At 46.8% G+C, this 12701-nt stretch overlaps 1 protein-coding gene across 1 annotated transcript in view; it reads right to left on the bottom strand.

Annotated features, from left to right (window-relative positions):
- LOC123999415 (CREB-binding protein-like) overlaps positions 1-12701 on the bottom strand; it is an 85058-nt gene that overhangs the window by 17640 nt on the left and 54717 nt on the right. Inside the window, 8 exon segments of the mRNA XM_046305193.1 lie at positions 315-504; positions 723-911; positions 1779-1979; positions 5342-5463; positions 6400-6462; positions 6732-6918; positions 7718-7835; positions 8151-8288. Coding sequence (XP_046161149.1) covers positions 315-504; positions 723-911; positions 1779-1979; positions 5342-5463; positions 6400-6462; positions 6732-6918; positions 7718-7835; positions 8151-8288 — 1208 coding nt within the window.

Here is a 12701-nt window from a genome sequence, read left to right as displayed (position 1 = left end):
GTGTTTAAATAGTATGTGTTGTCTCTTAGCATCTTTCCAATATCAAACTGTTATTTTAGTAATTGTAATACCTTCGGTTGTTCTAGTCTATTACGGTTGTGTATTTTGTCATGTATTTGTATGTTTCATGTGGACCCCAGGAAGAGTAGATGCTGCATTTGCAGTAGCTAATGGGGATCCTAATAAACTAAACAGGGTAAAGGTGAAGACTGACATAACTGAGGAAAGAGCTGCAATAAGATAGGACCAACTGGGGAAAAACTACTAGTCATTGGATAAACTCCTGGCTAGTTTTATAGAAACCAGGTCCTCACTTTTTTTGCGGTTCTGGGTGGGGGAGGTGGACACTGAAGTGCCGTTGACCCCGCCCTCCTCCTCCTCTTTGGGTTCATTCTTAATCTCCGGCTTCTCCTCCTTTGTCTCCATTGGCTCCTGCTTAGGTTCCGCCCCGTCTGGCTCCTCCTCCTTGACCGTGAGGGGTTTGGTGTCTTTTTGGTCTTCGTCCTGCTATGGGGCACAGCTACATTTAGAGGGTGCACTTAGATCATTCTGTAGGACACTACGTTTTGAAAGATGGAGGGCAACATGGCCACCGTACCAGATAACAAGATGAGTTCATATGAATTGTAATATTTCCATCCAAGAGAACCTGCATTCATAATGTACATATAAATAGAAAGCTCTGGTTGGTCAAGTGTCTTGTAGTCAATATTGATCCTCACCTCCATTTTGAAGTCGCTGGGTTGCTTTTTCCCGGAGCCACAGTCGTCGTCCTCCTCGTCCTCCTCGTCTTTGAGCTCGGCTTTGTGCTCCGTTTGGGCCATGTCTGGTGGGGCCTGTTGGGAGTGGACCTCTGCCACCGAGCCTGGGGTGGGCATGCGGTTATCTATACTGGCTGGCGCCTGGGACAGCTAGAGGGGAAACATTTGAGAATGACCCTTCAAAGCAAAGGCTGGGTGCTGGCTGTTGACTGGCACAACAACAAGTCATTAAGAGCTGGCATGTGAAAGAAACACCATATTGTTAATAAAGCTTTAGTATCACTCCAATCATGCTGCTCCTTCAATAGACCTTTTTAAATGTGGAACAGCATGACAGCACTGAGGTGATGTGAACGTAACAAAGGCTGCTTTAAAAAGAGCATTATTTATTTCCTGACTACATGACCTAAGCAGGAAATACTCTGGGCCCAAGTGAAAGAACTAGCCATGAGTTATGCTCGTCAGTTCACCAGGTCAGGATAACTCCCTATAAGAGTGTTGTGGATCCTAAGCAGGTATTTTACCGGTGTGCTGGGGGGGCTGCACTGAGCTGGGCTGCGTGTGGCTGGGGGTCCCCGGTTGCTGATGCTGCAGGGGCGTGAGCGGCTGGGAGGGGGCAGCAGGGGACTGCATGCCCAGGGTCGAGGGGGGTCGGGCGGGGAGGCCGCCACTGGGGACATGAGTGGGGGTGGAGGACGGTGAAGGCTGAGCCTGGGGGGGGTGGGTGGGAGTGGGGGTGCTGGAGCTGCTGCAGGTTAGCCGAGGCGTTGGGTGGAGGGGTGCCGCGGGGCAGGGGCGGCTGGGATACAGAAGTTACAGTTAGAGCTCCATCTACTATTACATAATCACAGAGTTACAAACCTACCCACTCAGACACGTACATATTCTAACACTACACTTATATTGACAACCATGAACACATACAATGCAGCTTCTTCACATATGATCAAACCAACAGCAGAGATTATCAATGCAACAGATCACAAGCCCCATCTGTGTGAGTGTCTCCCTCCTCACCTGAGTGACAGCTGCCTGTGCTTGCGGCTGGCCGAGGGAGCCCAGGTTGTTCATAATCATACCCCCGCCAGGGGCGGTGTTGGGAGAGAACTGGCTCTGGGGCATGAACTGGCTCTGATTGGCTGTCTGTCCCACCATGCTGTTGGCGTGCTGTCCCATCATGCCTTGCACCTGGGGCATCCTGGATGGGGACATGCCCATCTGGGGAAAGGAGAAGAAAAAAACAGACACGTTATAGAGAGGAAACCTCTATCTTGCATTGAGGCCTTGCCAAGAATAACTACGCATCTAAATGAGATCAGAACTGGTTTCAAATACTATTTCAAATGAATTATTTTTTAAACTTCAGCTGTGCTTAATTGAGGTTGCCGGGTGAAATGGAACCAATAGAAAAGTCACAAAAGTGCAAACCCCACCAACCTGTTACTCCAGGCGGGCTAAAGGAAATGAGATCTTTGTGGGCTATACTCAGCCTTGTCTCAGGATGGTAAGTTGGTGGTTGAAGATATCCCTCTAGTGGTGTGGGGGCTGTGCTTTGGCAAAGTGGGTGGGGTTATATCCTTCCTGTTTGGCCATGTCCAGGGGTATCATTGGATGGGGCCACAGTGTCTCCTGACCCCCCCTGTCTCAGCCTCCAGTATTTATGCTGCAGTAGTTTGTGTGTCGGGGGGCTAGGGTCAGTTCGTTATATCTGGAGTACTTTTCCTGTCCTATCCGGTGTCCTGTGTGAATTTAAGTATGCTCTCTCTAATTCTCTCTTTCTTTCTCTCTCTCGGAGGACCTGAGCCCTAGGACCATGACTCAGGACTACCTGGCATGATGACTCATTGCTGTCCCCAGTCCACCTGGCCGTGCTGCTGCTCCAGTTTCAACTGTTCTGCCTGTGATTATTATTATTTGACCATGCTGGTCATTTATGAACATTTGAACATCTTGGCCATGTTCTGTTATAATCTCCACCTGGCACAGCCAGAAGAGGACTGGCCACCCCACATAGCCTGGTTCCTCTCTAGGTTTCTTCCTAGGTTTTGGCCTTTCTAGAGAGTTTTTCCTAGCCACCGTGCTTCTAAACCTGCATTGCTTGCTGTTTGGGATTTTAGGCTGGGTTTCTGTACAGTACTTTGAGATATCAGCTGATGTACGAAGGGCTATATAAATACATTTGATTTGATGTTGTGTCTTAACCGATTGAGGCACAACAGAAAAACCTCATGTGATGTAAAGTAGGGTCGAAGCTACAACACAGACAGCAATATTTAAACCTTGTCGCAGATTTTTTTTAAGCAGATTCAAGTCAGGACAGACTACACCACTCACAAACCCTCTTGGAATGCCATTTTGGTGAGTCTTTTGCATAAAAATCTGTGTAATTATCCCACAGAAAAACAAAACCTTAGGGTTTTCCCAGGGTTTTCAGAGGATTGAGGTGAGTTATGTAACTTTTTAACTGGTCTTTGCTCCTTCCATATTTATTTTCACTGCTGATAATAACCATTACCCATAGAAGTATGCTGACACCTCAATACTGGAACGCACAAAGGGATCAACAACATTGGATTCACTCCATATTACTGGCCTGTATGACAACGTGAGAAGAAGCCTGTGTTAAATGCATTCCTAATTATCCATTCTGTAAATAATATTGCAAGACAACACTTTTTAGCCTAAATTAAAAACTACCGGTTTGGGTCAAATCCAAGAGTGAAACCCTCTCCATTGTGAAGTATTGTGGGGGCAGCATCATGTTACGGGTATGCTTGTCACCGGCAGGGAATGGGGAGTTTGTCAGGATCAAAATACATATGAAAGGACCAAAGCCCAGGTAAAAAGTTAAGGACAACCCGCCACAGTTTTACTTTTCAGCTATTTCTTATAACTTTCTTCCACTTTCAAAATGTGGAGTAGTTTGTGTAGAAATAAAAATCTAATTTAATCCATGTTTAAAACCCTCAAGGAGGTGAAGACTTTCTATAGACAGTAGTGGAGCGAGAGGGGGAGAGGAAGTGCGAGAGGGGGAGAGGAAGTGCGAGAGGGGAGAGGAAGTGCGAGAGGGGGAGAGGAAGTGCGAGAGGGGGAGAGGAAGTGCGAGAGGGGGAGAGGAAGTGCGAGAGGGGGAGAGGAAGTGCGAGAGGGGGAGAGGAAGTGCGAGAGGGGGAGAGGAAGTGCGAGAGGGGGAGAGGAAGTGCGAGAGGGGGGAGAGGAAGTGCTGAGGGGAGAGGAAGTGCGAGAGGGGGAGAGGAAGTGCGAGAGGGGGAGAGGAAGTGCGAGAGGGGGAGAGGAAGTGCGAGAGGGGGAGAGGAAGTGCGAGAGGAGGAGAGGAAGTGCGAGAGGGGAGAGGAAGTGCGAGAGGGGGAGAGGAAGTGCGAGAGGGGGAGAGGAAGTGCGAGAGGGGAAGAGAGAAGGAAGGAAGTGCGAGAGGGGGAGAGGAAGTGCGAGAGGGGAGAGGAAGTGCGAGAGGGGGAGGAAGTGCGAGAGGGGGAGAGGAAGTGCGAGAGGGGGAGAGGAAGTGCGAGAGGGGGAGAGGAAGTGCGAGAGGGGGAGGGAAGTGCGAGAGGGGAGGGAAAAGACGGGGAGAGGAAGTGCGAGAGGGGGAGAAAGACGGGGAGAGGAAGTGCGAGAGGGGGAGAGGAAGTGCGAGAGGGGGAGAGGAAGTGCGAGAGGGGGAGAGGAGGAAGTGCGAGAGGGGGAGGAGAGGAAGTGAAGTGAGAGGGGAGAGGAAGGAGAGGGGCGAGAGGAGGGAGAGGAAGTGCGAGAGGGGGAGAAAGACGGGGAGAGGAAGTGCGAGAGGGGGAGAAAGACGGGGAGAGGAAGTGCGAGAGGGGGAGCAAGACGGGGAGAGGAAGTGCGAGAGGGGGAGCAAGACGGGGAGAGGAAGTGCGAGAGGGGGAGCAAGACGGGGAGAGGAAGAGGGGAGCAAGACGGGAGAGGGGGAGCAAGAAGACGGGAGAGGAAGTGCGAGAGGGGGAGCAAGACGGGGAGAGGAAGTGCGAGAGGGGGAGCAAGACGGGGAGAGGAAGTGCGAGAGGGGGGAGCAAGACGGGGAGAGGAAGTGCGAGAGGGGGAGCAAGACGGGGAGAGGAAGTGCGAGAGGGGAGCAAGACGGGGAGAGGAAGTGCGAGAGGGGGAGCAAGACGGGGAGAGGAAGTGCGAGAGGGGGAGCAAGACGGGGAGAGGAAGTGCGAGAGGGGGAGCAAGACGGGGAGAGGAAGTGAGAGAGGGGGAGCAAGACGGGGAGAGGAAGTGAGAGAGGGGGAGCAAGACGGGGAGAGGAAGTGAGAGAGGGGAAGAGGAAGTGAGAGAGGAAGTGAGAGAGGGGAAGCAAGACGGGGAGAGGAAGTGAGAGAGGGGGAGCGAGACGGGGAGAGGAAGTGAGAGAGGGGGAGCAAGACGGGGAGAGGAAGTGAGAGAGGGGAAGAGGAAGTGAGAGAGAGGAAGTGAGAGAGGGGAAGCAAGACAGGGAGAGGAAGTGAGAGAGAGGAAGTGAGAGAGGAGAAAGGGAGAGAATGAGATCCTGAAGGAAGGAAAGAGTTAACTGGGGCATAGAGGGAGCATGGAGGTCTCACCGCTGGGACAGAGCTCATGTTCATCTGCTGCGAGTGGTTCATCGGCGAGGCGGCGCGGGCCCCCATGGGCGCCTGGGACATCTGCACGTTCTGCATTGCCATGGGGTTGAACTGATTGATTCCTATGTGGGAGAGGAGAAGCACAACAAACATATAGTTCACACACACAGGATTAGTGTTGTCTACAATACACATGAGATGTTGTAATTAATAATCCTATGCTCTGATGAGCAGGTGAAGGAGCCACTGAGTCAGTTAGGCGCTAAATCATAACTTTTCACAAACTTGTACATTTCCTGTTAGTGCTTCCACTATAATTTGTTTTGCCACGGTGAATAAAGTCAAAGGGGCACCCCAGGATATTTTTTGTAGAATGACTGATGTCATTTACAGTGACATTAAAAATACATTCTACTCCAAAAGTGTTTAGACACCATGATGAGCCCAATAGCATATTGTTAAAAACATATACATGGCACCATTCCATATTATCAGGCAGGTGTTTTATTAGCAATAAGCAGGGTTTTTTCTGGATCAAAAAGTGGTTCATTTTACCCCCATGGAGCCAAGAGAAAAATGTACAATTGTAAAGCAATTTTTTCAGCCAATCTACACATTTTGTCATGGATCTGACAAAAAAATGTTGCAGTGTGAAAGCTAATTTCTTGCAATTCTATTCATTTTGCCATGGCTAATTCTGTGTTCTTATGCAAAAATCTGGGCCCCTGGGCATATGCCCCGCATGCCCGCTCAGTAATTCAGCCATTCCAGGCGTACTCCAAAATTCATTGTTTATTTTATTGATTTCATTATTTTAGCTTCTTAAATGAATACAGGGGAAACACCGGCTCTAATTATATAAATAAACATTTACAGAGAAACAGTTCCTGAAAAAAACATTTAAACTATTTGCGTATTAGGAGTATTTACCCTTTACTATGTTAGTGATTATAGTATATAATCAACTGGCCACAAGGGGGGTTGACAGTCACTGAGCAGTTGACTGAATGAAAGGAGGATGAGAAACAAGTGTTGAAGTGTAGGAGAAGGACTGGTACCTTGAGACACCTGCATGCGGGGCATGATCTGATTTGGCACATTGGGCATAGGCACAGATCCATCTGAAAGAGAGGAGGATGAGGTGGTCAACATGTCATATACCAAAGCTTCCAAATTAGCTAACTACCGCCTCAAACACAGACTTTAACCAAACATGTCATTATTCTGTTATAGGCCCAAATGCTAGTCAAATTTCCACCGTCAATGCATGACTGATAAAAAGAAGGGTTGGCCCCACACATGGTAATAGGATGATAATAAACATAAGGGATTATGTTGCTCCCTCCTTCAATAGAGGGGTCTCCAGAGGTCCAGGGAGGAGGGTACTCACTGGCTGGCCGTGGGGACTGGCCAGGACCCATGGAGTTCGGCTGAGGGGGCATGCCAGGCTGCTGCTGGGCCCCTGGGCCCCCCACTGCCATGGGGCCAGGCTGCTTCTGGAGCCGCGAGCGCCTCTTCTCCTCCAACTCCTTCTGGATCTTATAGATCTTCTCCGCCAGGAAGTGGTAATACTCGTCCTGCAGAAATTGACAACACCAGATTAGAAATAACGTATACTGAACAAAAATATTAAGGCAACATGTAAAGTGTTGGTCCCATGTTTCATGAGCTGAAATAAAAGATCCCAGAAATGTTCCATTCACACAAAAAGCTCATTTTCCTCAAATTTTGCGAACAAATGGGTTTAGATCCATGTTGGTGACCATTTCTCCATTTCCAAGATAATCCATCCATGTGACAGGTGTGGCATATCAAGAAGCTGGTTAAACAGCATGATCATTAAACAGGAGCACCTTGTGCTGGGGACAATAAAAGGTCACTAAAATGTGCAGTTTTGTCACACAACACAATGCCACAGACGTCTCAGGTTTTGAGGGAGGGTACAATTGGCATGCTGACTGCAGGAATGTCCACCAGAGCTGTTGCCAGAGAATTTAAAATGTATTTCTCTACCATAAGCCACCTATGTCGTTTTAGAGAATTTTACAGTACGTTCAACCGCCCTCACAACCGGAGACCACGTGTAACCACGCCAGCCCAGGACCTCCACATCCGGCTTCGTCACCTGCGGGATCGTCTGAGACCAGCCACCCGGACAGCTGAGTATTTCTGTCTGTAATAAAGCCCTATTTTGGGGATAAACTCAATCTGATTGGCTGGCCCGGGCTCGGGCTCAGGCTCTTGGTAATGACTGGAGCAGAATGGTATCAAATACATCAAACACATAGCTTCAATGTGTTTGACGCCATTCCATTCGCTCGGTTCCAGCCATTATGAGCCGTCCTCCCCTCAGCAGCCTCCACTGGAGTTCATTACCCTGCTGTTGGCAGACTGGTACATGTCCCCTTCCACCTTCCTAGCGTACGCCACCAGGTTCTCCATCCGCCGATCCTTCAGTGCTGCGGGGTCTGGGGTGGGGAATATGGCTTGTACTCTGGAGGAGGACAGGGAGAAGGGAGGGATGGTGGAGGGAAAGAGGGACAGCACAAAGGGACAATTAAACAGTGAGTTGGAGTAGCGGCAACCCCAATCACAAAATTGCTTTTCCTTTCAGAACACTGATCTGAACGGGCGAGGTAAGTGAACACAGTGGGACAGTCCCAAACCAACTCCTATACCTTTAGCCCTACGGTGGCAAAACCATGTGAGTTGTCCACCTATTAAACCCCGGTACATTCATTGAGTCATTGAGTCATTGAGGAGAAAAAACATTGAAGGAAGGGAATGCAAGCACCTTGGTGGTACTTACAGTTTGTGCACCAGGTGGGTGCGTAGGTCCTGAGTGACGTGCTCGTGCCACGTCTTCCTCACCCCAGAGGCAGAGAGAGGGTTGGCGCCCGGCAGGTTGCCCATGCCCCCCATGCCCAACCCGTCTGGCATCAACTGACTGGAGGACGGAGAGAAGAGAGCAAGACCGCTTAGGAAACATGTAATCATAAGAGTAACTATGAGAGAATAACTTGTGTAATGCTGTGTCAGGTAACTGAGTAGAAAGAGTGGCATTGTAGTTTAACCCCAATTTCAGCCTTTGCCCAACTCTTTCATATATTCAAACAACGCATTCAGGTGAGAAGTGGTGGGGAATTGCTCATAAATATTCATTTTGGGGGTGGGTAAACATAGTTGTACCCGATCAACACTTTCTCACTAAAGTATACTTACCAGAAATCCACTGGCACGCTCTAATAACAATGTGTGCATTGCGAGCAAATATGACTCTGCTCTGTTAACTCAGTGGTAAGGTGATGACATCTGCTCTGTTAACTCAGTGGTAAATGACATCTGCTCTGTTAACTCAGTGGTAAGGTGATGACATCTGCTCTGTTAACTCAGTGGTAAGGTGGTGACATCTGCTCTGTTAACTCAGTGGTAAGGTGGTGACATATGCTCTGTTAACTCAGTGGTAAGGTGGTGACATCTGCTCTGTTAACTCAGTGGTAAGGTGGTGACATCTGCTCTGTTAACTCAGTGGTAAGGTGGTGACATCTATCTGCTCTGTTAACTCAGTGGTAAGGTGGTGACATCTGCTCTGTTAACTCAGTGGTAAGGTGGTGACATCTGCTCTGTTAACTCAGTGGTAAGGTGGTGACATCTGCTCTGTTAACTCAGTGGTAAGGTGGTGACATCTATCTGAATTGTTAACTCAGTGGTAAGGTGGTGACATCTATCTGCTCATGTTAACTCAGTGGTAAGGTGGTGACATCTGCTCTGTTAACTCAGTGGTAAGGTGGTGACATCTATCTGTTAACTCAGTGGTAAGGTGGTGACATCTGCTCTGTTAACTCAGTGGTAAGGTGGTGACATCTATCGCTCATGTGGTAGTAAGTTCTCAGTGGTAAGGTGGTGACATCTGCTCTGTTAACTGGGGCGTAAAAAAAAACTATGGTTGAAATGTGGATTTCTGCTCTGTTAACTCAGTTTGTTGCAGTATTGTGTTGGGAAAAATCATCACATTGAAAATTAATATATGGAGCTCTAATGTCAATCAGGGGCACTATTTGAAATGTGGATTTTTTTTTGTTTGTTGCAGTATTGTGTTGGGAAAAATCATCACATTGAAAATTAATATATGGAGCTCAATTCAATCAGCACTGCAGTAACTATTTTACCAATGATCAAATTAACTCAGGTTGGTCTTGGGTAGAGTATAAAAACCTTCAACTACTACCAGGCCAACCAGTCTCACAGGTAGGCTATCACTTCTCAGAACTAGAAGTGTGTGGGCACAGGATGAACATTGTAAATAAAGGATTTATAAATATATCTGCCACATGTAGGATTTACAACTCAAACATTGAAATATGAGCTAAGTGTTATAGCACACTGTGCCACCAGTCATAGCAACAAAATGATGAGTTGCCATGACCATTGTCATCCATGTCTTATTACGATACATGCAGCTATGAATATAAACGTATAATCCTCATTGCCCACATATAGAACTTTTCTTGGTTAATCATGTAGATGTGTATGAAACAGTAAGCAATAACGGTTCGTTTGGTCATATGCGGAAATGTGCCTTACTGCCTTTTGAATAGTGGTCTAGTCAAGGAAGAGTCACGCAAAATATATTGATTGGCACACTCCCCTCACCAAGACCATCGCCAAATAAAGCGCGCGGTCACCTACTTTTATAGTAAGCCTCGAGGTGGTACCACCCAGCACATCTACAAGGGAGTGGATTTCATACCAAACTCTTCCCTTTGAGATGATGTCGAGGCACCTTCAAGGCGCTTCTACGTCACGATTTCAAATGGTAGAGTAGAATCGCTAAGGGTAAAAAGAGCCAGATCAAAACGTTCTAACTTTTAGAATAAAGACCGGAATTTACATGTTTCACTAGAACTACTAAGCCAAAAACAGTTTTTATGCAGATTTTTTTCTTCATCATGAAAGCTACTAGTTAAATAGAATATACAGTGAGCTCCAAAAGTATTGGGACAGTGACATTGTTGTTTCGGCTCTGTACTCTGGCACACTTGATTTGAAATGATACAATAACTGAGGTTAGAGTGCAGACTGTCAGCTTTCATTTGAGGGTATTTTCATCCTTATCGCTGTTCATCAAAGTATTCAGACCTTCACTTTTTGTGGCTGGGCCACTCAAGGACATTCAGAGATTTGTCCTGAAGCCACTTCTGCATTGTCTTGGCTGTGTGCTTCGGGTCGTTGTCCTGTTGGAAGGCGAATCGTCGCCCCAGTCTGAGGTCCTGAGCGATCTGGAGCAGGTTTTCATAAAGAATCTTTGCGCTGTTCATCTTTCCCTCCATTCTGACTAGTCTCCCAGTTCCTACCGCTGGAAAAACATCCCCACAGCATGATGCTGCCACCACCATGCATCATTGTAGGGATGGTATTGTCCAAGTGATGAGCGGTGCCTGGTTTGCTCAAGATGTGGTGCTTGGCATTCAGGCCAAAGAGTTCAATCTTGGTTTCATCAGACCAGAGAATCTTGTTTCTCATGGTCTGAGTCTCCTTTAGGTGCCTTTTGCTGAGGAGGGCTGGCATGTGCCTTTTACTGAGGAGTAGCTTCCGTCTGGCCACAACGAGAAAGACCTGATTGGTGGAATGCTGCAGAGATGGTTGTTATTCTGGAAGGTTCTCAAATCTCCACAGAGGAACTCTGGAGCTCTGTAAGAGTGACCATCGGGTTCTTGGTCACCACCCTGACCAAGGCCCTTCTTATGGCTGGGCGGTATATCAAATTAATTTGAATGTACGTTTTTGCGCGATATTCCAAATGCCTGTATCACAAGGATGAAGGTTGGGTTCTTTTTTGTTTTTATGAGCATTTATGTCCGCTTGTTCGCGTGTTGTATTTTTGGTCTGGTTTATTTCGCTCCTCTGTGCACCTTCCCATTTACACCAGAGAATAATAGAGAAGTTCAATTTCTAACAATATCCGTTTTATGTCTCAACTACTCAAATTGCGTGCAGAGCAGACACTACTAAAACAAGAGCATGAATGAACACAGAGTCAGGAAAATGAATGCTCAGTTTGATGCGCGCGGCATTGGGGTACCACGTACCATTAGCAACACTTTAGTCAGTCAATTATACTAGCTGTCTAGTCTGTTCCATAAACTTGCAATAAGCATAAAACACAAGGAATTAGCAAATCGCTCTCATTCTGAGAAATAAGGTAGGACACTTGATTTCAACATTTGAATGAAGTGGACAGGCTAACATGCTGCTCAAACAGTTGGAGACGGACAGAAGGGTGTGTTCATATCAATTCAACTGTTCTACCTTGTTAGCTAGCAAATAGATCCAAGTTGGCTAAAGTTGAAATATAAATATTAGCTGGCTACTCACTAACACGTGGGCTTGTGCATGAGAGATTGTTTCTGAGACGTGTTAACCTCTCTGCGCACGGAACCCGCTAGCGGGCTGAAATTCCACAACATACGGTGATTGCTACATAAATAGTCATATTAAACATTCATGAAAATACAAGTGTCTCACATGGGTTGAAAGCCTAGAATCTGGCTAATCCAACTGCGTTGTCAGATTTAAAAAAGGATTTACTGAGAAAGAATAAGATCCCTTTATCTGAGCATAGAGCCCCATAAAAATAAATTAACCAGCACAGGCGTAACATAATCACAAACTGCATTACAATAAATTGTTTACCTTTGACGATCTTCGTCTGTTTGCAATTCCAATGCTCATTATTACACAATGAATGATCTTTTGTTTGATAAAAATCAGTTTTTATAGCCTAACACGAAACATTTTGTGAACCGCTTGTGTCGTGAATTCCGTCTCATTCCATTTTTGACGACACATTCCAGGTAAATAACCCACACAGAACGCAATCAACTGGTTTGTTTGTAACACAATCAAACATGATGGGCCATTTCGCAGGACGTATTGACTGAAAGAAACAGATTTGAAGACAAGTCATGACATCATTGTGCACCAATGATTTGCCCGCTGTTTCGTTGATTGACTGTCTTTTAGCCCAATGACCACTGATCGTCTTGAAATCTAGCTTGGTAGATAGCCAATGAGCTGAGCTAAACGGCAATACGCCATGTTTATGTGTATCAAGACCAACCCATGTAGTAAGCTTCAGAGTAAAGTGAGTCATTCGCTATTGAAGTTTCATACCGGAAGAAGCTACGCATATTACGCACTGCATTGTTTGGTGAACGCGCAGATTCAGCTGTTTATATATCAATCATTATTGGCTCGAAGTCAGGGAAAGCTAAATCTTAGTCTAGATATACAGATGTACACACAATTTTAGACTAAATTGATTGGGAAGGTGAGACAGAGATTGTTGTAGGACGCTTCA

The sequence above is a fragment of the Oncorhynchus gorbuscha genome, linkage group LG16 (genome assembly GCF_021184085.1).
Source record: "Oncorhynchus gorbuscha isolate QuinsamMale2020 ecotype Even-year linkage group LG16, OgorEven_v1.0, whole genome shotgun sequence".
Lineage (NCBI taxonomy): Eukaryota > Metazoa > Chordata > Actinopteri > Salmoniformes > Salmonidae > Oncorhynchus > Oncorhynchus gorbuscha.
The sequence above is the reverse complement of the archived record's forward strand: the minus strand, read 5'-3'. Positions and strand labels throughout refer to the sequence as shown.